The 22,140-nt window shown below is 34.8% G+C and overlaps 1 protein-coding gene across 1 annotated transcript in view; it reads left to right on the plus strand.

The window, feature by feature from the left end:
* Positions 1-21,800, plus strand: part of AGL (amylo-alpha-1, 6-glucosidase, 4-alpha-glucanotransferase) — a 71,568-nt gene extending 49,768 nt beyond the window's left edge. The window contains exons 26-33 of the mRNA XM_011935226.1: positions 1,274-1,457; positions 8,448-8,583; positions 10,117-10,229; positions 11,244-11,455; positions 13,117-13,214; positions 14,151-14,238; positions 14,345-14,478; positions 19,302-21,800. Coding sequence (XP_011790616.1) covers positions 1,274-1,457; positions 8,448-8,583; positions 10,117-10,229; positions 11,244-11,455; positions 13,117-13,214; positions 14,151-14,238; positions 14,345-14,478; positions 19,302-19,419 — 1,083 coding nt within the window. The 3' untranslated portion in view covers positions 19,420-21,800. The remainder of the gene's footprint in view (positions 1-1,273; positions 1,458-8,447; positions 8,584-10,116; positions 10,230-11,243; positions 11,456-13,116; positions 13,215-14,150; positions 14,239-14,344; positions 14,479-19,301) is intronic.
* Positions 21,801-22,140: the final 340 nt, after the last annotated feature.

Here is a 22,140-nt window from a genome sequence, read left to right on the forward strand (position 1 = left end):
GACATAGTACTTATCGTGTTTTTATAAGAGCCTAGTCTCTTAAAAAAAAAAAAAAAAAAAAAAGAGGAAAGGAATAATGAAGTTGCATAGTGGATTGAAGCACAGTTTAGGGGACATAGTACTTATCGTGTTTTTATAAGAGCCTAGGCTCTTATAAAATACTTTTTGTAAAAAAGTCAATCTGGTTTGGCTTTTTGTGTACTATATCTGCAGGGTAGTAAGAGATTATGGAAAGGGTGAGCCAGGTTATGGAGAGCCTTGACTACCAATCCAGGGAGCTTAAAGATTATCTTATGAACAGTGAAGAATGGATAGACATTTTTGAGTGATTTTTTTCCCCAATCAAGAATGGACAATAGTGCTATGCTTTTGCCACTTCTGATATGCCTTTATATGAATAGTTTGGTATATATGACTGGGGGGTGGGGAGGGGATAGTAGCTGTGTAAGCTACTTCAGGGCTAGCATATATTTGTGTCCTCATGATATTTATTTATATCATGAAATACTCAAAGAACATTTGTCCAAAATTTTTTTTTATTTGTCCTCTGTTATCGACTGATATTTCCATTACAATGAATATAAGTTCATGCTATCAGGCAGGTAATTATTTTACACATAACTATTTGTTTTCTCACAGTTTATCCAAAAATATTTATTCACAGCTTTGTAATTTTTATAATTACTAGTAGAATTTTTATATTATAGAGTTTTGGTTTTATTCAGAGTCTTTAAAATGAAACATAATAAACAAGGACTCTAAACATTTTGCTTCTATTTAATATTCTTTACCTTATTTTTTAAAATATAATTGTATATTTTCCCAAATGTCATCCTGAGGATCACGTTTATTGTTTATATGGGTAAAGAAAATGACTTATGAATTCTTTACATTCACTGGGGTATTTTCCAAAGTCATTATGGATCTTCAAATTTGAGAGTTCCCCTTTAGCACATAATTTATCCCCATTGCCTATGTATGCAGATGAGCAAGAATAGCAATGCCAATTTAAAATTCAGATGCTGGATAACAAGCTAGGTTCATTTATTAGCTGAACAGATCTCTCTAATAGAAACTGTACAAGCTCCCTAGATTCATTTTTGTCTATCAACAGATTATTTTATGTCACAGACATGAATAGTCAAAACTACTAATGTTAAATATTTGTATGCTCATCTGTATTATTTGGTTTATAGGAGCTGCTTCTTCCCTGGCCTCACCCAATTTCTATTTCTCACTCCAAATGAAACTATGTATTTTCACATTACTTCAGTTGTCAGATTTGGGGGAAAATAAGAAAAATGTAATTTCAAACAGAGGTAACATCCAATTATGTCTCAAACAGGATCAGCCATTGTTTGAAGTCATACAGGAAGCAATGCAAAGACACATGCAAGGCATACAGTTCCGAGAAAGGAATGCTGGTCCCAAGATAGATCGAAACATGAAGGATGAAGGTACAGAACTTTAACTAAAATAGTACAAATTTATCACGATGATGAAATTAAACCTTGTAATTGTTCACTTAATAAATATTTATTTGTAAGCCAAACCTCACAGTATAATGATGAAAAAGATTAACATAGTTCCTGATCTCACCAAGTTTTTAGTTTCTAGAGGAAAGATAAAATTTTACATCTTTTGTCAGCCAATTTGAAAGATAATTTTGGTGGTTTCATTTATAACTGTAATAATCACCATGAACTGAACTGCATGCTTACTATGTGCTAGACATTGTGGTAACTACTTTACCTATGTTATTACCATTTAACACTCGCCAAAACATTGGGAATGAGTGATACTGTTTTCATTTTTTACTAAATGAAGACTGAAGCAGAGTAGCTTGCCCAGAGTCACATAGCTACTAAATGTTAGAGGTAGACTTTACTCATGGTCTGTCTCAAGAGCCTAGGCACTTATAAAATACTTTTTGTAAAAAGGTTTGTTTGTATATGGTATTAAAATAAATATGCTTTTCTAACTTCTCTTGAGTTCATAATGTTCCTCATCTCATGGCACACTATCATTGCTGTTAATGCAAGGCTAATAGTAATTTATTTCATTTTATTCCCCATTCCCCTTAGTCATTCCAATGGTTTATTGCATATTTATTTTGTAAAACATGCATTGTTTTATGTTCATGTGGGTTTTTTAAACTTTATAATTTTGAAAGATTAGACTCATAAGAAGTTGAAAAAATGATACATAGTATGCCATGAACTCTTCACCCAGTACAGTATCAAAATCAGGAGATTGACATCAGTATGTTTTCAACTTTTACCAGTTTTTACATTCATATGTGTCTGTATGTGTATGCATACAGATCCATGCAATTTGACCCCATATATAGCTTCATGTTGCCACTGCCATAATCAAGATACAGAACTGGTCCGTCACCATAAAGATCTTTGTGTACCCTTTGATGGTCACACCTAACCACTCCACCCCCAACCCTGGTCTCTGGCAGCTACTAATCTGTTCTGCAACTCTATAGTTTTGTCATTTTGAGAATGTTATATGAATGAAACCATATACTATATAACCTTTTGAGACTGATTTTTTTCACTGTGCATAATGCCCTTAAGATCCATTCGAGTTGTTGCATTTATCAATAGTTTATTCCTTTTTATTGCTGAGTGGTATTTTCTTTTATGCATATACCAGTATTTATTTAACCATTCATCCAAACCATTCATCCATTGAAGGGCTTTTGGGTTGTTTTCATGTTTTGGCTAATACAAGTAAAGCTACTATGAATATTCATGTACAAGGTTTTGTGGGACACATAGGTTTTCATTTTTTCTGGGATAAATGTCCAAGAATGGAATTGGTTCATATAATAAGTATATGTTTTGTTTTAGAAGAAATGGCCAAACTATTTTCCAGAGTGTTTTACTATTTTAATAAATGGTGGTACCCCTTTCTTTTAAGCTGTTCTGATAGCTTCATAGACCACTACCAACTGTGTGTGGTGGGTTGGGGGCGGTCTGAGATGGAGTCTCGCTCCGTCCCCGAGCTGGAGTGCAGTGGCACAATCTCAGCTCACTGCAATCTCCACCTCCTGAGTTCAAACGATTCTTGTACCTCAGCCTCCGGAGTAGCTGGACTACAGGCACATGCCACCACGCCTAGCTAATTTTTTGTATTCTTTGTTGTTGTCGTTGTTGTTGTTGTTGTTGTTGTTGTTGTTGTTGTTTTAGTAGAGATGAGGTTTCGCCATGTTTTGGCCAGGCTGGACATTTGCATTTCCCTAATGGCTAAAAGTGTGGAATATCTTTTCATGTGCTCATTTGCCATCCATCTTCCCTCTTTGCTGAAATGTCAGTTCACGTATTTTGCACATTGTCTCTTTCTTTATTATTTTTCAGAGACAGGTTCCCACTCTGTCACCAAAACTGGATGGTAGTGGTAGAATCATACCTCACTCAACCTCTAATTCCTGGGTTTAAGCAGTCCGCCTGCCTCAGACTGCCAAGTAGCTGAGACTACACGTGTGCACCACTGAACCTGGCTGATTTCTTTTTTTAATTGTTTTGTAGAGATGGGGGTCTCCCTATGTTCCCCAGGCTTGTCTTGAATTCCTCACCTCAAGCAATCCCCCTGCCTTGGCTTCCCAAAGTGCTGGGATTATAGGCATGAGCCACTGTTCCCAATCTCTTTTGTCCATTTTATAATTGTATGATTGGAGTGCTGTTTTTTTGTGTTGTTGTTGTTTTTACTACTGGTTTTTTTTTATTGTGGTAAAATAGACATAATGTATATTTACCATTTTACCATGATAGTTAGTTTTAGCCATTTTAAGTGTACAGTTCAGTGACTTTAAGTACAGTCACATTGTTGTGAAACCATCATCACTGTCCATCTCCAGAACTTTGTCATCATTCCTAATTGAAACAGTAACTCCTCATTATCTCCTTCCCCAGCCCCTGGAACCACTATCCTACTTTCTGTCTCTATAAATTCAATTATCCTGGGAACCTCATATAAGTGGAATCATACAGTCTTTGCCCTTTTGTGCCTGGCTTATTTCACTTAGCATAATTATATTTTTATCAATAAATAAGAGTTGTACATACTTAGCATAATTCTTTTGAAGTTCAGCCATGTTGTAGCAGATGTCAGAATTTTATTCCTTTTTTTTTGTCCTTTTTGTGATAAAAAACACATAACATTAAATTTACCTTAGCCATTTTCAAGTGTACAATTCAGTAGTGTTAAGTATATTAACATTGTTGTGGAACAGACCTCTAGAACTTTTTTACCTTGCAAAACAAACTCTACACTCATGAAACACTAGTTCTTCCTCCTCCATCCCCACTCTTCCCATGCCTTAGTAACAACCTTTCTACTTTCTGTCCCTATGATTCTGACTACTTTAGATACTTCATATGAATGAAATCATGCAGTATTTGTTCTTTTGTGACTGATTTTTTTCTCTTAGCATAATGCCAAGGTCCATCCATCTCATAGCATGTGACAGGATTCCCTTCTTTTTCAAGGTGCATAATATTCCATTGTGTGCATACATTTTCTTTATTCATTCATTGTCAATGGGCATTTTATTGTTTCCATCTCTTGGCTCTTGTGAATAATGCTGCAGTTAACATGCGTATGCAAATATCTCTTCAATATCCTGCTTTTGTTTTTATGTATATATACCCAAAGTGGAATGCTGGATCGTATGTTAATTATATTTTTATTTTTGAGAAACTTCTGTAATATTCTCCATAATGGCTGCAACATTTACATTCCTACAACCATTCGAATTTCTCTGCATCCTTGCTAACACCTGGTATTTTCTGTTCTTTTGATAGTGACCATCCTAATGGGTATAAGGTGATATCTCATTCTGGTTTTGATTTGCATTTCCCTAATGATTAGAAGTGTTAAGCATCTTTTTATATGTTTGTTTGCGGATTATGGGTCTTCTTTGGAGAATTGTCTATTCAAGCGCTTTGCCCATTTTTTAATTGGTTTTTGGCTTTTTGGTTATTGACTTGTAGAAAAGTTTCTTGTATATTCTGGATATTAACCCCTTATCATACATATGAGAATTTCATTCCTTTTTAACATATTCCATTGTATGTATATACCACATTTTGTGTTTCCATTCATCTGTCAATGGACATTTGGGTTGTTTCCACCTTTTGGCCATTGGGAATAATGCTGCTGTGAACATTGGTGTACAAATATCTGTTTGAGTCCTTGCTTTCAATTCTTTTGGGTGTATAGCTAGAAGAGAACTTGCTGGATCATATGATAATTGTTTGTTGACCTTTTTGAGGAACTATCATATTGTCTTCCACAGTGGCTGTGCCATTTTACACTCTTACTGATAGTAAACAGGCTTCCGTTCCTCTGTATCCTCACCAATACTTGTTTTTTTCTGTTTTTGTTTGTTTGTTTGTTTTTTCCCACTAGTAGCCATCCTAATGGCTATGAGGTGGTATCTCATGGTTTTGATTTGCATTTCCTTAATGATTTCTTAGTGATGTTGAGCATCTCTTCATGTGCTTATAGGCATACATACATCTTTGGAGAAATGTCTATTCACATCCTTTGAAATTTAGGGAATAAATTGAGTTCTTTTGTTATGGAGGTGCAGGGTGCTTTGTATATTCTGGGTATGAAACACTTATTAAATATGGTTTGCAAATATTTTCTCCCATATTGTGGGTTGTCTATTCACTGTCTTAAAAGTATCCTTTGATAAACAAAAGTTTCTGATTTTAAGTCCAATTTTTCTACTTTTGTTACCTGTGCCTATTGTATCATATGCAAAAAAGCCTCATCAAATTCAATGTCATGAAGCTTTTGCCATACATTTTTGTCTAAGAATTTTGTAGTTTTAGCTCTTATGTTTAAGTCTTTGATCCATATTGAGTTAATTTTTGTATATGATATTAAATCCATTTTTTTGCATGTGAATATCCAGTTTACTCAGCTCTGTTTGCCAGAAAAAAAAAACACAACTGTCCCTTCCCCACTGAAGGTCTTGGCACCCTTGTCAAAAAAATATTTGACTGTAAATACAGGGTTTATTTCTGGGTTCTCTGTTCCATAGGCCTCTGTGTCTGTCTTTATGACAGAACCACACTGTTTTGGTTAGTGTAGCTTTGTAGTAAGTTTTGAAATGAGGAAGCATGAGTCTTCTAACTTTGTTCTTTTTCTAGATTGTTTTGGCTATTCAAGGTCCCTGGAAATTCCATATTTATTTTAAGATGGAGTTTTCTATTTCTACAAAGCATCATACTTTTTGGAGTATTTTTATGATACCTCCCTTAAGCTTTTCTGTCAGATCTTTCCAACATCTGAGTCACCTCAGTGTTGTCACCTGTTAATTGCCTTTTGTCATTCAGGTTGCGATTTTCCTGATTCTTGGCCTGACAAGTAGTTTTTCATGTTTTCCTAGACCTTTGAATATTATGTTATAGGACACTAGATCCTATGAAATCTTTCATTTTACCAAGTAGCTGTTATTTAAGTTTAGTATGCAGCTTCTGGCCCACTCTTGTGGGCTATGGTTTCAATGACAATTTAATATTTAGCAAGGTTATTCTGGTCTACTTCATTCATGGGCTATCAGGAGGCCACTCAGGAAACCTGAGTGGAATTCCACACTATGTAGTTTACTTCTCTAATCTTTGGGTGTGTTAATTCTCATCTGTTTCACATGTAGATTGGTCAGAGTCTGCCCAGGCCTTCCTATACAACTTTAAAGCATCGTTTTTGCAGCTTCCTCCTCTTCAGATCTTCCCTGAAATCTCTAGTTGGAGTGTGAGGGGCACCCCATCACTGCTGGGCAGGGCATAGAAATCCAGACTCTCCACTCAGTCTCTGCTGACAGCATGCTGTCAGGAGAGGGGAGTGCTGTCAGGAGAGGGGAGTACTGTCCCTTACGACCTGCTCCCACCGGGGGTAGAAGTCTATACTCCCCACCCAGTTTGTGCTAACATCATGCAGCAGGGGTGGGAAACACCCTGGGCTGCCTGCTGCTGCCCCAAGGCCACCTACTGCTACTAGGTTGGGAGTGAAAGTTTAGACTCCCCAGATTCCCCTCGTGGTGTCGGTGGGTACCACGCTGCTGAGGAAGGGGAGTACTGCCTTGAGCCATCTGCTACCCCCAGGTAGGGAATAGGAGTCCAGGCTTCCACTCAGTCTCCACTGACATTCCAGGGAGAAAGGACATCCATGGTATTTGCTGGCATAGGGCGGATGTTGTCATGAAGGTTTCTGTCTGGTTAGGGTCCCTCTTTCCTTTTCCTTTGGCTAGAATCAATTGGGTTTTCTTGGAACTTTTTGTCATTACCTGTTGAAGGTTACAGGTTGCTTTTCCAAGGCAACATCTCACCTAGACTTTTTTAATATGGAGAATTAAAAAAAAAGAAAAAAAAAAAAACCCAGGGAACTCACCACTATGACATTCCTCAAGTCTTGAGGTTCCTAGCCAATCTGCCTTCCTCTTTACACTTTAAGAGTCCTCTTATGATAGTCCACTGTATTACGCTCAGGGATTTTCATTGTACTTAAGAGAGGAGGATCAGGGAAAAATGAGTCTTCTCCCCTTTTTCATACCAGAAGTTTTTGTACTTTGTGTACTTAATGTGTGTTTGAGTATGTGTAAATTCTTATGCTATATGTTACATAGCATATATTCAGTGTACTATAATATGTACTATAATCAACAATTTATGTTTTGAAATTATACACAGATATTAGATATACCAGTATTATCTATGATTAAACTTTTACAAAAAAGTTATCTCACTATATGTGTCCTTTTGCAACTTGTTTTATTCAACCATTTTGTTTTGGAGATTTATCTTTTTTGTATAAATTTAAGGGGTACAAGGGCAGTTTTGTTACATGGATGTATTGGGCAAGGGTGAAGTCTGGGCTTTTAGTGTAACCTTCACCCAAATAGTGTACATTGTACCCATTAAGCAATTTCTCATCTGTCACTCTCATCTCACCCTTCTGAGTCTCTGGTGTCTATTATTCCACACTCTATGCCCGTGTACATATATTATTTATCTCTGACATCCATTTTGATACATGTAAATCCAGTTCATTAATTTCAAATGGTATAGAGGGTTTCCCATTGTATGAATAAACTACAGTGTTTATCCATTCCTCTATTGAGCAGTTATTTTTTGTGAATGCAAGCAATGTGGCAGTGAATATCCTCATACACATCTCCATGTGCATATAAATAAGGGTTTCTCTAGAATATATATAGAAATGAAATTCCTATGTGGTAGAATATGCATATCTCCAACTTTGTGCTTTGTATATTCTGGATACAAAATCATAAGATATCCAAACTGAGCTTCAGAGTGGTTGTCCTAGTTTATTATATTTAAAATTTTGTAAATGTTTTAAAATATTTGTATATACTGTATATAATACTTATAAAAATTTTATTTTATACATGTTTTGTTTTTTAGGTTTTAATATAACTGCAGGAGTTGATGAAGAAACAGGATTTGTTTATGGAGGAAATCGTTTCAATTGTGGCACATGGATGGATAAAATGGGAGAAAGTGACAGAGCTAGAAACACAGGAATCCCAGCCACACCAAGGTAGTGTTAATTTTATAGTGCTGTGTAATTATACCTTTTTTAAAAAAGCACATACTTGTGGAATCTTTTATTCTGTTAACTATGAACTCTTTATATTTAGTCAATCAAAATATCCCTGCCTTCCTCCCTTCATCTCCCCATTGTCCATGCACACAATCCTCTTGATATAAGTTATCAAGTAACACTCTGTTCTTTTCTGTAAGTGCTCGTGGATTGATTCTCTACAAGCACCTCAAAGGAAAGATTTCTGATTCATCATCCCAGTGGTTAAGACATTTTTGTAACCTGAACTGCTTATTGATGTAAACATTTCATTATGGCCATCTTTTGCAAACATGGAAAACAACCAGTTGTTCCATCTTTTATTAAATTCTTTCACTTTCTGAACCTTTTTTCCTCCTAATTTTTTAAATCTTTCTTCCTAGTGTTTGTCATTTAAGAAGTTTTTATGATTTCAAATGCTTAACATCAGATGCTATTAAAATAGCTTTTGATATTACTATCACCCAAATAACATACTTTGTACCCATTAAGTAATGTCTATTAAAATAGCTTCTGATACTGTATTAAGCTGAGAAGTTAATTTCTTATTCTAATTTTTTTTTTTTTTTTTGAAAGAGAGCCTCACTCTGTTGCCCACGCTGTCTGCCTCCCAGATTTAAGCAATTCTCCTGTCTCAGCCTTCCAAGGACCTGGGACTATAGGTGCTCACTACCACACAGGCTAATTTTTGTATTGTTAGTGGAGACAAGGTTGCACCATGTTGGCCAGGCTGATCTCAAACTTTTGACCTTAAATGATCCACCCGCCTCAGCCTCCCAAAGTGCTGGGATTACAGGAATGAGCCACTGCACTCGGCCTCTTATTCTAAGTTTTATCTTCAGTAAAAATTGTCCAAAAAATTTAATAGTTGTGGACTGGATGTGGTAGCTGACGCCTGTAATCTCAACACTTTGGGAGGTTGGGAGGTTGAGGTGGAAGGATAGCTTGAACCCAGGAGTTCAAAACCAGCTTGGGCAACATAGTGAGGCCCCATCTCTACAAAAAATAATTAATAAATAAGTTGCTATCTTTACATGCTTTACCAATTTTTTTAAATTATTTATTTTGGTACATTAGATCTTGTACTTCCCTTTTATTTTTCTTAAAAATGAGCTTTCAAATGAATGTGTCTGCCTTCCCTCATTTTCTCCAGCCCTATTTTTCATGTTTGCTATCTTTTCTCTAGTACCTTATCCCAGTATTCAGATTCCTTACTCCTACCTTTTCCAACTTCCATCTTCTTTTATTCCACAATTCCCATTCTACATCATAGAATTTTTAAAAAACATGTGAGGATGACAGACAATGGCAAAACAGTGAGAGGGAAAAATGTTTACATGATATAGTACACATTCCTATAGAGTAAGGATTTTTTAATAGTTTTCATAATATGTTAGTTATATGATTCATTACAATTGTTTACTGAATGCCCTTTAAATAGTACTTAAAGGACTCCAACTTAGAGAATAAAAATACGTTTTTTAATTTTAGAGATGGGTCTGCTGTGGAAATTGTGGGACTGAGTAAATCTGCTGTTCGCTGGTTGCTGGAATTATCCAAAAAAAATATTTTCCCTTATCATGAAGTCACAGTAAAAAGACACGGTAAGGTGGTTATTTACAAAGAACCTTCAAATGTACTATGCGTATTCTCAAGCTATGTAATCATTTGATTCAATCAGCTAATATCGGGAAACCCTTAAAATTAAGAAGAAAGAATATTCATTAATTTACTAGTGTAAAAATTGTAACAATTCTAGTTGGACCATATTTTTAGCAACTTTGAACTGAGATAAGAAAGCAGCATAGCTATTGCCTTTATTGTGCTCGTCTTTTTCCTCAATGTGACTGTGAGCAAGTTACATTTCTGTGAGCAATTTTGCAATCTTTACATGTCTGTTTCTAGAATAGTGCTGTCCAAAATAATGTGAACCACATACATAATTTTAAATTTTATAGTACCAACATTTTAAAAAGTAAAAAGAAACAGGTTAAATTGGTTACAAGATATTTTATTAAATCAGCCAGGTACGGTGGCTCATGCCTGTAATCTCTACACTTTGGGAGGCCAAGGCAGGCAGATCACTTGAGCTAAGGAGTTTGAGACCATCCTCGGCAACATGAAACCTCAAGTCTACAAGAAATACAAAAATTAGCAGGGTGTGGTTATGTGAGCCTGTAGTCCCAGCTACTTGAGAGGCTGAGGTGGGAGGATGGCTTGAGCCCAGGAAGCAGAGGTTGCAGTGAGCCAAGTTCATACTACTGCACTCCAGCTTGGGTGGACAATGCCAGACCCTGTCTTAAAAAAAAAAAAAAAACAGACATTTTATTTAACTCAGTGTATGTATATAAAATATTGTTTCAACATGTAATCAATATAAAATTATTCATAAGCTATTTTACGTTCTTTTTAGTGGTACTACATCTTCATAATCCAGCTTATATTTTACGTTTATAACACATCTCAATTCAGTCTGGCCACATTTTCCAACAGTGGATACTTTATTGCATTGTAGTAGATAAAAATAAACTAAATATTACTATTTGTCTGTAACTAGATGTGTGAATTGTTTTGAATGATTAAAACTACCATGTCTTATGTCATTTGTCATTTTTCAGGAAAGGTTGTAAAGGTCTCATATGATGAGTGGAACAGAAAAATACAAGACAACTTTGAAAAGCTATTTCATGTTTCAGAAGACCCTTCAGATTTAAATGAAAAGCATCCAAATCTGGTTCACAAACGTGGCATATACAAAGATAGTTACGGAGCTTCAAGTCCCTGGTGTGACTATCAGCTCAGGCCTAATTTTACCATAGCAATGGTTGTGGTAGGTGATCCGTTTGTAAAAACATTTCAAAAAATGATGTGCTAGCGTTTGCTTAGTTCCTTATTCCCATTTGTTTTCAAATTCACTTAATGGCTAAAAAGTAGTATATTGCTTACTAGCTAGTTTTAAATAGTCTTTTCTAATTCATCAAGTATTATGCATATCACCTTTGACCTGTAACATTCAGTATCCAAGAACAGAGAATAATGGATGATGACTGATGAAGTGCTTCCTAGAGTTTTTCACATTCAGAGCATACGTAGAAGATGATATGTGTGGCCAGATGCAGTGGCTCACACCTGTCATCCCATTTTGGGGACTGAGGCAGGAGGATCACTTGATCCCAGGAGTTTGAGACCAGCCTGGATATCATAATGAGGCCCCACCTCCATATTAAAAAAAAAAAAAAAGAAAAGGAAATGATATTTGTATAGCACAATAGGCTACATGGAGTAACCTACATGCTTGTGCTAGATCCAGCTACTTCAGTTAGCCTCAGGCCCCACCCAGCTGCCCTGAAAGCTGAGGGTCTCTGTATCCTACACACCTGTGCTATAACCAGTGCCTCAGCACACTAGTTGGAAAGCCCTGAACTAGTGAACTAAAGTGGATAGCTTCAATTAACATTCTGTTTTCTTTGTTGCATTGCTGCAATTAGTTTTGTCTAGCAAAGAATTCTAGACTCTCCTTTTGTAAATCTATACTCTAGTCTAAAAATAAACTATAAGGAAGTAAAATAAAGAAGGTATATGTTCTTCTATGCCTGCCTAGCTGTTTTCACATTGTCAAAAAGAGTACCAAACCTAGTACTATAAATTATAGTAGAATGAAAAGTGTAAAAGTACACAAAGGTAGCTTTGGTTCAGTGTGCACTTGATTTTATTTAACCATTGAAATTAATGCATACTCTTGGTCAACAATGCTTTCTCTCTTCTTTCGCTGTATCTCAAGTAAATTTACTCATGCTATTCGAGTAAAAGTTCTGTATTTATTTATGGCCCCAGAAGCAAAAAATGGGTATCAGATGTACTTAAAGAAACCTATTACAAACCTGCTGAAGAATGAATTACATACATTTAAGTGTGTGCTATCTGGGTTCAGTGACTCACACCTGTAATTCCAACGCTTTGGGAGGCTGAGGTGGGAGGATTGCTTGAGCTCAGGAGTTCAAGATCAGCCTGGGCAACATAGTGAGACTTCATCTCCACAAAAATTTAAAAAATATATTAGCCTGTAGTCCCAGCTGCTCAGGAGGCTAAGGCTAATCGCCTGATCCCAGGAGATTGAGGCTGCACTGAGCTCTGATCTCGCCACTGCACTCCAGCCTGGTGACAGAGCGAGACCCTGTCTCCAAAGGGGTTAAAATAAAAGTGCGTTCTGCCTTCAGTGTACCTGTGGAAACTTCCTTTTGGAGCTGAGTAACTTTCTTGAGGTGACACAGAGAAATAATCACCTCTAAAAGCTATCCTAACTTCTACAGCCAAAAACAGTCCTTCTAAGTTAGGCTTATAGGATTAGATCTGGTTAGGTATCTACACTCAAATTCTGACCCTCACTATATTTTAAGTAATTTTTTTCAAGTTTATGAATAGTTTCTGTGGGTAGGAACTAATTGTTCTGTGATCTTAAAAATTTATACATTTGTTTTTGGCATTCACTAGGCCCCTGAGCTCTTTACTACAGAAAAAGCATGGAAAGCTTTGGAGATTGCAGAAAAAAAATTGCTTGGTCCCCTTGGCATGAAAACTTTAGATCCAGAGTAAGTTGGAATATAAGTATTAAGAATGTTGTTGATATTATATTTAATCCAGATACATTGACATCAACCCTAATTTTTTTTTTTTTTTTTTAGCCAGGGCAAAAATTTTTGTACAGATACCATCTCTACAAAAATAAAAATTAAAAACAAATTAGCTAGGAGAGATTGTGTACACCTGTAGTCCTAGCTACTCAGGAGGCTAAGGCAGGAGTATCAGTTGAGCCAGGAGATCAAGGCTATAGTGAGCTATGATGGCACCACTGCACTTCAGCCTGCTTGACAGAATGAGACACTGTATTAAAACACACACACAAACGCACACACACACCAAAACCCACAATTAACGCTTACTCTTGTGACCAGCTCTCCAAAAAAGAAAAGTAACAAATGGAGTATAGATAACTGTGTTATAACTTGTATGTATTATAATAAAGCAATATGTATATTCAGTTGCTGTTTGTAACCTGATAATAGGCCAATTTTAATTTTAAAATAATTTTATGGAGAAGCTTAAAAACCACCTTTCCAATCTATAATTAATAAAACCATGTCTTTAATTTTTACTAATTCAAATTATTCTATGTATATTTCAATTATTAGACAGGTCTCAATATATTAGAGGCCTAGGAAATAATTGACTTTAAACCAACCGATATTTAGTACCAGGCTAGCTTCTTTAAGGCAAGATACCAGAATATTTTACAGTTTTTATATTAACCAGTATTTGTTAATCATTTTTAACACATGATTAAAGTCCTGTGAACTCAGTATATACTAATTTAAGGTTAGATGGATAATGCACTAATGCTGAGCTTATTCTGTAGATTAGAAGACAAAATAATTGATTTCTCTTACCTTTGTTATTGAAATTTTTCAATGCTTTCTATGTAATATCTGATCATCTTTTATTTAACTTAAATTTTAATCATTTTGCAGTGATATGGTTTACTGTGGAATTTATGACAATGCATTAGACAATGACAACTACAATCTTGCGAAAGGTTTCAATTATCACCAAGGACCTGTAAGAATTTCATTTATCTTCTGAGTTTCAGTTTAAATTATTTTTCAAGTAATTTTTAGACATTTATGGGTTTTTTTTGTCTTTACTTTTGAATAATCTTTTTTAGGAGTGGCTGTGGCCTATTGGATATTTTCTTCGTGCAAAATTATATTTTTCCAGATTGATGGGCCCGGAGACTACTGCAAAGACTATAGTTTTGGTTAAAAATGTTCTTTCCCGACACTATGTTCATCTTGAGAGGTAAGTCATCAGGAGCATATAATTTCCATAACTAGTGTTTAGTCGGTTTACTAGCTATTAGGTAAATTACAGTTCCTAAGAATTGATTTCTATATGCCCTAGGTATCCCAATGAAAAGTGAAGCCTTTATTCTTTAACATGACAAATTCTGTTGTATAATTTTCACTTTCTCTTATTTTAGGTTATTTATTTTAAGTTGAGGTCTTGATATTGTGTGATTTATACATGTGGAATAGTCTTTGATTTTTTTACTTTTCCTGATGTTTTTGGATATGGTTAGCACAGGATAAATATAAAAATTTAAGGTACTCACCCTGGGCCTTTTGAGTAAATTGATTTAAAGATATATCAAGAAATAGTTTTCAGAAATGCTTTCATTATAGTTAAAATATCTGAGTTGGTCTTTTGCCTGTTATTTCAAAAACCATTTTTCACTTCCTTGTCCTAATTATTAGCAAATAGACAGTGTCAGAGTTACCTATCTTTATAAGATAGTATAAATTCAGAGGGTATCTTAATTTCCCATATTTTATATTATACATAAGTGTATCTATGTTCTATTCCTCAGATTATGAATAAACAGCACAAATTTCATCTCCTTTCTCACAAGCACATAAGGGACTTCTGTGTGTTTCATATTAATAGAGCCACTCCTGGTTTCTTTTGTTTGGTTGTCACCATGGTATAGATTTTACCATCCTTTTAACCTATTTATGTCTTTGTATCTAAAGTGGATTTCTTATACATAGTAGCATGTAATCGGGTCTTGCTCTCCTGTAGCATGACAATTTCTGCTTTTGGAATATTTAGACCATTTACATTTAAGGTGATTACTGAAATTGTGAAATTTAAGTGTTTGTTATCTATTTATTCTGTCTGTTTTTTGTTAGCTTTTTCCTCTTTTTGTGCTTCTTTTGCATTGAATATTATTTCATTTTAATCTCCTTTGTTGGCTAATTAGATATAATTCTTGTTTATTTAAAATGGTTGCTTTAGGTTTATCGTATATGTCTTTATAGTTTACCTTCCAGTGATTTACCACTTCAAGTAAGGTATAAAGAACCTTAAAATAGTATAGTTTCATTTTTCCGCTCCCGGCCTATATGCTTATTATTGTCATCCATTTTGCTTTTACATGTTATAACCCCCCACACTACATGGCTACTACTTTTGTTTAGGCAGTCAGTTATTTTTTAATGATCTTCAAATAATACATTAAAAAGTCTAATTACTCTTATAGTTGCCATTTTCAGTGCTCTTCATATTTTTGTGATATTCTGTATTTCCATCTTGTATCATTTTCCTTCTACCCAAAGAACTTTTTCCATCATGTCTTTGTAGTGTTTGCCTCCTCCTGATGAATTCTTTCTGTTCTTGTAAGTGTAAAAACAGATGTGTTTTGCCTTTATTTTAAAGATATTTTCACTATGTATAGAATTCAAAGTTAAGCTTTCTCTCTTTCACACTTTAAATTGGTTACATTGTTTTGATAAGAAATCTGCTATCATTTTTATGTCTAACCTACCATCACATCCATCCTGGTCTTTTTCATTTCACACATTGTAGTTTCCATTTCTCTTATCTGGGTCGTCTTTATATCTTCCATGTCTCTGTTTAATGTTTTGAACATATGGACTATAATTACAGTGACTCTTTTAATATCCTTGTCTGCTAATTCATTTCTGGGTTGCTTTTGTTTGTGAGTATTCTCTTTATTATGGGTCAGATCACCCTGCTTCTTTGCTTGGTAGTTTTTGTTTTTTGATTTTTGAAGAGACAGGGGTCTTGCTATCTTGCCCAGGCTGGTCTCAAACTCCTAGGCTCAAGCAGTCCTCCCACCTCGGCCTCCTGAAGTGCTGAGATTACAGGCATGAGCCACCACACCCAGCCATTTGCCTGGTTATTTTTTATTAGATACCAGATGTGCATTTTACCTTGTTGGGTGCTAGATTTTTGGTGTTTCTATAAATGTTTTTAAGCTTTGTTTTGGAATGCAGTGAAATTACTTGGAAACAGTTTGATCCTTTCCAGTCTTGATTTTAAGCTTGTTAGACCTGACCAGAATAGCATCTGGTCTAGGAATAATTATTCTCCATTAGTGAATCAAGACCTATCTGTGTTCTCTAGCCTGTATTTCAAAAATTATGACGTTTTCAAATCTGCCTGATGGGAACAAGCAAGTGTTCCCAACACTGTGTGAGTGCCATGTACTGCTTCTTCTCATCCTTTTGGATGGTTCTTTCCTTGTTCTTTGGTTGTTTCCTCTTGTGAATTTGCTGGTTGGTACACTACAGATACTTGAGTGGGACCCTCTGCATATCTTCAGAGTTCTCTCTTTGTACAGCTCCCTCCTCTCTAGTACTCTATCCTGCAAATTGTAGCTGCTTTATAGTGTTCCTGGATTCTCAGTTCAACTCAAGGAAGTCTGCCAGGCTCCACCTGTGTTCCCCCTCTCTGTGCCAAATCCTGGAAATTCTCAAGGCAGTAAGGTATGGTAATCATAGGGTTTGCTTCATTTGTTTCTCATTCCTCAAGAATCACTATTTGTGTCCTAATGTCTAATGTCTTAATGTCCAGTTCTTCAGTTGTATCAGACAGGAGGGAAATTTCTGTCCGTACTACTTCCTGTTTGTCACACATGGAAGTCCTTGCTTGCTTTCTGGCCCAGCAAGGTTTTCAAGACTCATCTTTTGCTTTTACTACCCCAGCCTGGAATTGGGCAATTCTCTAAGGAGGCCTTGCTCTTTATAGTGAAAAATGTTATTTAGAAGCCAGATCTGAACACATGGTGTATTGATTATTACTATGCCCCCCCGTAAATAGGGCTAGGGAATATATAATAGTAATACATAAATATAGGTAAATACATACACACGTATCTTCATTTCAATGTATCCTGTCTATGTGTATTGAAAACCTGAGTTTATACCAGTTCCAATCTATTGCTCACTATTTAATTCTATTTTTCTCCCTTTATATATTTGTAATTCCATTTTCCAACAATTAATAACGTACTTCCCACATTGGGCTATCACCACCACATACAGTCTGCTCACCCAGCTTCGGCCTGATACCCCACACTAAGCCACCTCTATGTGTGGAGCCCTCCTGATACCACTTGGTTTCTAACTGCCCACTCTGGACCACTCTCACCCTTGGTGAACTCCCTCTTCATACCTCTTGGACTCTAACATCCTGCTCCATACTACCTATTACCCTTTCCTCTCCATTTGTGGTCACCTGCCATGCTCTGTCCCACCTAATGACTTCAGGATGAATTTTTCAGGAAAGCAAGGGAAAGGGGACTTCCTTATATTTGTATGGACACATTCCATGTCCTAGTGTCCAAGTCTAATTATGGGCAGCATATTCATGGTTTTGTAACCTCATTTTGTTTTTTAATTTTGGTAGTCTGTTAGTTTGCTAGAGCTGCAATAACAGAGCACTACAAACTGAGTGACTTAAATAATAGAAACTGTTAAACAGCAGAATATTGTCTCACAGTTCTGGAGGCCAGAAATCTGAAAAATCGAGGCATGGACAGAGCCATCCTCCCTCTGAAGGCATTAGGGAAAGGTCTCTTCCAGCCCTCTCTCCTAGCTGCTGATAATCCTGTGGCTTGTGGCAGCAAAACTCCAATCTTCATGTGGCATTATCTTAACTAATTACATCTGCAGTGACCCGATTTCCAAACAGGTTCACATTCTGAGGTACTGGGGGCTAGGACTTCAACATACAAATTCTGTGGAGATATAATTCAACACATTACAGATGGCCAGGTATCCAGCTTCAGTCATTTGGCATTTTACTCTGATGTAGCTGAATACTTGGAAACATACATTTTCTATATTTTCCAGGTTTCTATGACATTTTTTAAAAATATGGTACCCAGCTGATATTAGTTATTATCCAAAATACCCTATTTTACCTAATGGGGTGATTTTTTCCCATTTTTACTATGAAATATTTGATGCCCACTGAAGCGTGTATGTAATATAGCCCTGAGTTACAAACCATAATAATGAAACAAGTATGTTCCCACAACCCAACTTAAAAATGAAACATTACAGATTTCTGTACTTTTTAAATTCGTGTTTCATTTTTAAGGGATTACATTGAAATTAACAATAAATTTGATGTGCTAACATCACTGTGTTCCGATAGGGAGGGCTGGAACAAGTTATTTAACCTCTGTAAATCTCTCTTACCTCTCTATAGATAGGAATACTTATGGTACCTACCTTATAGGGTTACTGTGAACATTAAATGAGATAATATATGTAAGCAGTTAGTATTAGAATATAAAGGCATAATAAATACTAAGTTTGTTGTTTAGTAGAATGAGAAATTAATTGGCATTTTTTTTCTTTAAGTAGAAAGTACTCTGGAATGGCATTTTCCCCGCCCAATCATAGTTCTTAGTGTTTCTTCATTACTTTTAGTTTTACAGTTTTATCAAGATCACACATAACACATCTGCATAATTACAATTTGAGTCTCATAAACTTACTCCAAAAGGAATAAAATTATGCCTGAGAGAGTATTTATCTCTGTATTTATATGTAGCTTGTAATGGTAGTTTCTTCTATGTTTTTAATACATAAAGGGATTCCTTGTATTTAAAAGTCTCAAATTCCAAAAATGGAATGTCAAAGAATAATTTCAGTCTAAATTCATTTGTATGTCTTTAGGATATTGTTTTATTTTGTAGCAAATGACTACATATGATTATTTTCTGCACTAGAAGGCAAAAATCACCAGGTCTTGCCTATTTTAATATGTATTAAATGATGTCTTTGTAAAACGTCTTTTTTTTCATTCAGATCCCCTTGGAAAGGACTTCCAGAACTGACCAATGAGAATGCCCAATACTGTCCTTTCAGCTGTGAAACACAAGCCTGGTCAATTTCTACTATTCTTGAGACACTTTATGATTTATAGTTGATTACAGATTTATAGTTGATTACAGATATTAAGTATGCAATTACTTGTGTTATAGGATGCAAGGTCATCATATGTAAATGCCTTATATGCACAGGCTCAAGTCGTTTTAAAAATCTCATTTATTATAATATTGATGCTCAATTAGGTAAGATTGTAAAAGCATTTTTTTTTTTTAATGTACGGAGTAGATTTAAATTTGAATCAGAAAGAAATATCATTACCAATGAAATGTGTTTGAGTTCAGTAAGAATTCTTCAAATGCCTAGAAATCCAGAGTTTGAAAAAGAAATATCATGTAATCTTCTATTTGTACATAAATAAAAATAAAATATGAAAATATAATGAAAGAAATGGAAGGATAGCTTTTAACTGTGGTATATATAATCTTCAGTAACAATACATACTGAATAGGCTGTGGTTCATTAATATTATCACCACGTACTATAGTATTCTTAATACAATGCTCACTGCATTTAGCAAATATTTAATAAATGGTGAATGATAGAATTTTCCACCTACAATATATGTTCCAAAATGGAGCACAGATGTTCAAACTATGCTTTCATTTTTTCACTGATATATTCATTTTTGTGTAATATAATAAATGCCAACAGTATATTTTATATGATTTACTTATGTGGGGAAACATGCAAAGCATTAGGAAATTTATTTCCTGAAAACAGTTTTGTAAAATTAGTATTGAGTTCTAGTTTACTATTATAAGATAGCTTACATTTTCAAAGTGGAAATTGTTGGTCATATTTCTAGAATTGTAAAGAAAAAAGGATGTTATATTAGTTTTCTAAAGCTCAACTACCTTTAGTTCATGCTCAAAAATCTATTGCTAGATCATAGTAGATACTGGTTTTCTATTAACTCAAAACCTACATTGACAAGTTTAACATTGAGAAGAATCTTAACAAAAATATGGGTATTAATTCAGTATATATCTTAAATTCAATAAAATCATTGGAAATTTTTCATGTTAACTTATTTTAAGATACCTTAAAAATCTTAAAGTCACAAAAGGAAAAAGGTTTTTAACATTTATATGAGTTCACATTTTTTAATAGAACTTATTTCCTAGGTAGAATTTTTTTTACTGTTTTTTACTGTTTTCTTAAGAAAACAGTTAAATCATTGTGCATTCAGTTGGAAGAAAGTAGTTGCAAGAATTCTTTCATTGCTATATAATATTCAGTGGCTCATTTATAGCTAATAAAATAATGGTGTTTTAAAATAATGCTACTTTAAAAGTAGCATTTTTTAACTTAAAAACCTGAACTATGACTAAGAAATAAAACTAAAGAAGAAAACCAGCAAACTAAAACTTCTGGGCAGCAAAAATTTATAAATGCTTCAGATGTCAAATACCCATTCTTGAAAGCTCGTGTAATTTACTTTAAGATTATCTGCCTGCTGTTCTTCAAAGCTGACCTTGCTTTAGAAATAGTTTTAACTAGCTTAGTTTTCTGGTTTCCAAAACTGAAACAGATTAAATCCTACAAATTTAAGGACAGTTGTGACAGTAATCTGACCACTGTCTATAAACACATTGGTTTCCAAATCTCCCTTTCTTCTTCAGTTCCTTCCTTGCTCAATATATAACCTTCTCTAAACTGTGCGGGTAAAAGGAATGACTTTCCTTGAGAGAACCATTAGTTCATCAAAGGTTTATGTAGTTTTGTTGCTCTATTGTAACTTTGATATTAAGGGAGGTAAGAAAGGTAACAGAAAACCAGCATATTTAACCAAAGCACGAAGTAATCACTGACAGCTAAATGTGACCAAAAAAATAAAAATTCACAATTTTTTAAATGTAGTCATTTTGGGTTATCTCTAGTAAGGCAAATACCCACGTTGGTAAATTTTTAGGATATTGTGTTGCACTAGAAAACTAAGTGGTTCATATTTCTAATGAGGAAGATTAATGAAAGAACATTGTTATATTCTGCATGATATATTTTAAAGTTTAAGAAGGCATGTTAAACATTATTTCCTCTATGGTAGTTAAAATACAGAATTAGATTTTTAAAAGGTGTCATTTGACTAAAGAACGTTTAGGTAGAATGCGTCATACTTGAGTGATGCTGGATAAGGTATTATTATATTTCAATAATGAACTATGCGTTGGTTTTTCACTAATCAAAATCAAAATTACTCTTTAACATGAGAAATGAATTTGCCAGTTTAGTATGCTGTGGTATTTTAATAAGTTTTCTAAGATAATTGGGAAAACATGAGACTGATCATATTTATGAATATTGTAACACGTGAATTGTAATCCATTTCTGATATGTCTTGAACTACTCTATCTAGTGGGCAAATGTCATTGTTATCTCTGTGTGTTAAGAAAATAAAAATATATTCTAAAGGTCTATATTTTGCTTTCATTCATAGCCATCCATTGCACCCAGCTAATTTTTTATTTTTTACTTATTTTTTATTTTGTAGAGACAGCATTCTACACTATGTTCCCTAGGTTGGTCTCAGCCTCCTGGCCTTAAGTGATCCTCCTGCCTCAGCCTCCCAGAGGCAATTAATTTGTCAGTGCTGACCAGAGCCATTTATTCAGTGCTTGCCTACTTTAGGTGCTTACCTTTTTGCAGGAGGCAGAGAGGAGGAAGAACTTTAGACTGTTTGGATTATTCATTAGGCATGTTGAAAGGAGCAAATCAACTTCCAATGTATAAATCTATTAGAAACTATACACTTCTG

This window comes from Colobus angolensis, unplaced genomic scaffold (genome assembly GCF_000951035.1).
Source record: "Colobus angolensis palliatus isolate OR3802 unplaced genomic scaffold, Cang.pa_1.0 Scaffold141, whole genome shotgun sequence".
Classification (NCBI taxonomy): domain Eukaryota; kingdom Metazoa; phylum Chordata; class Mammalia; order Primates; family Cercopithecidae; genus Colobus; species Colobus angolensis.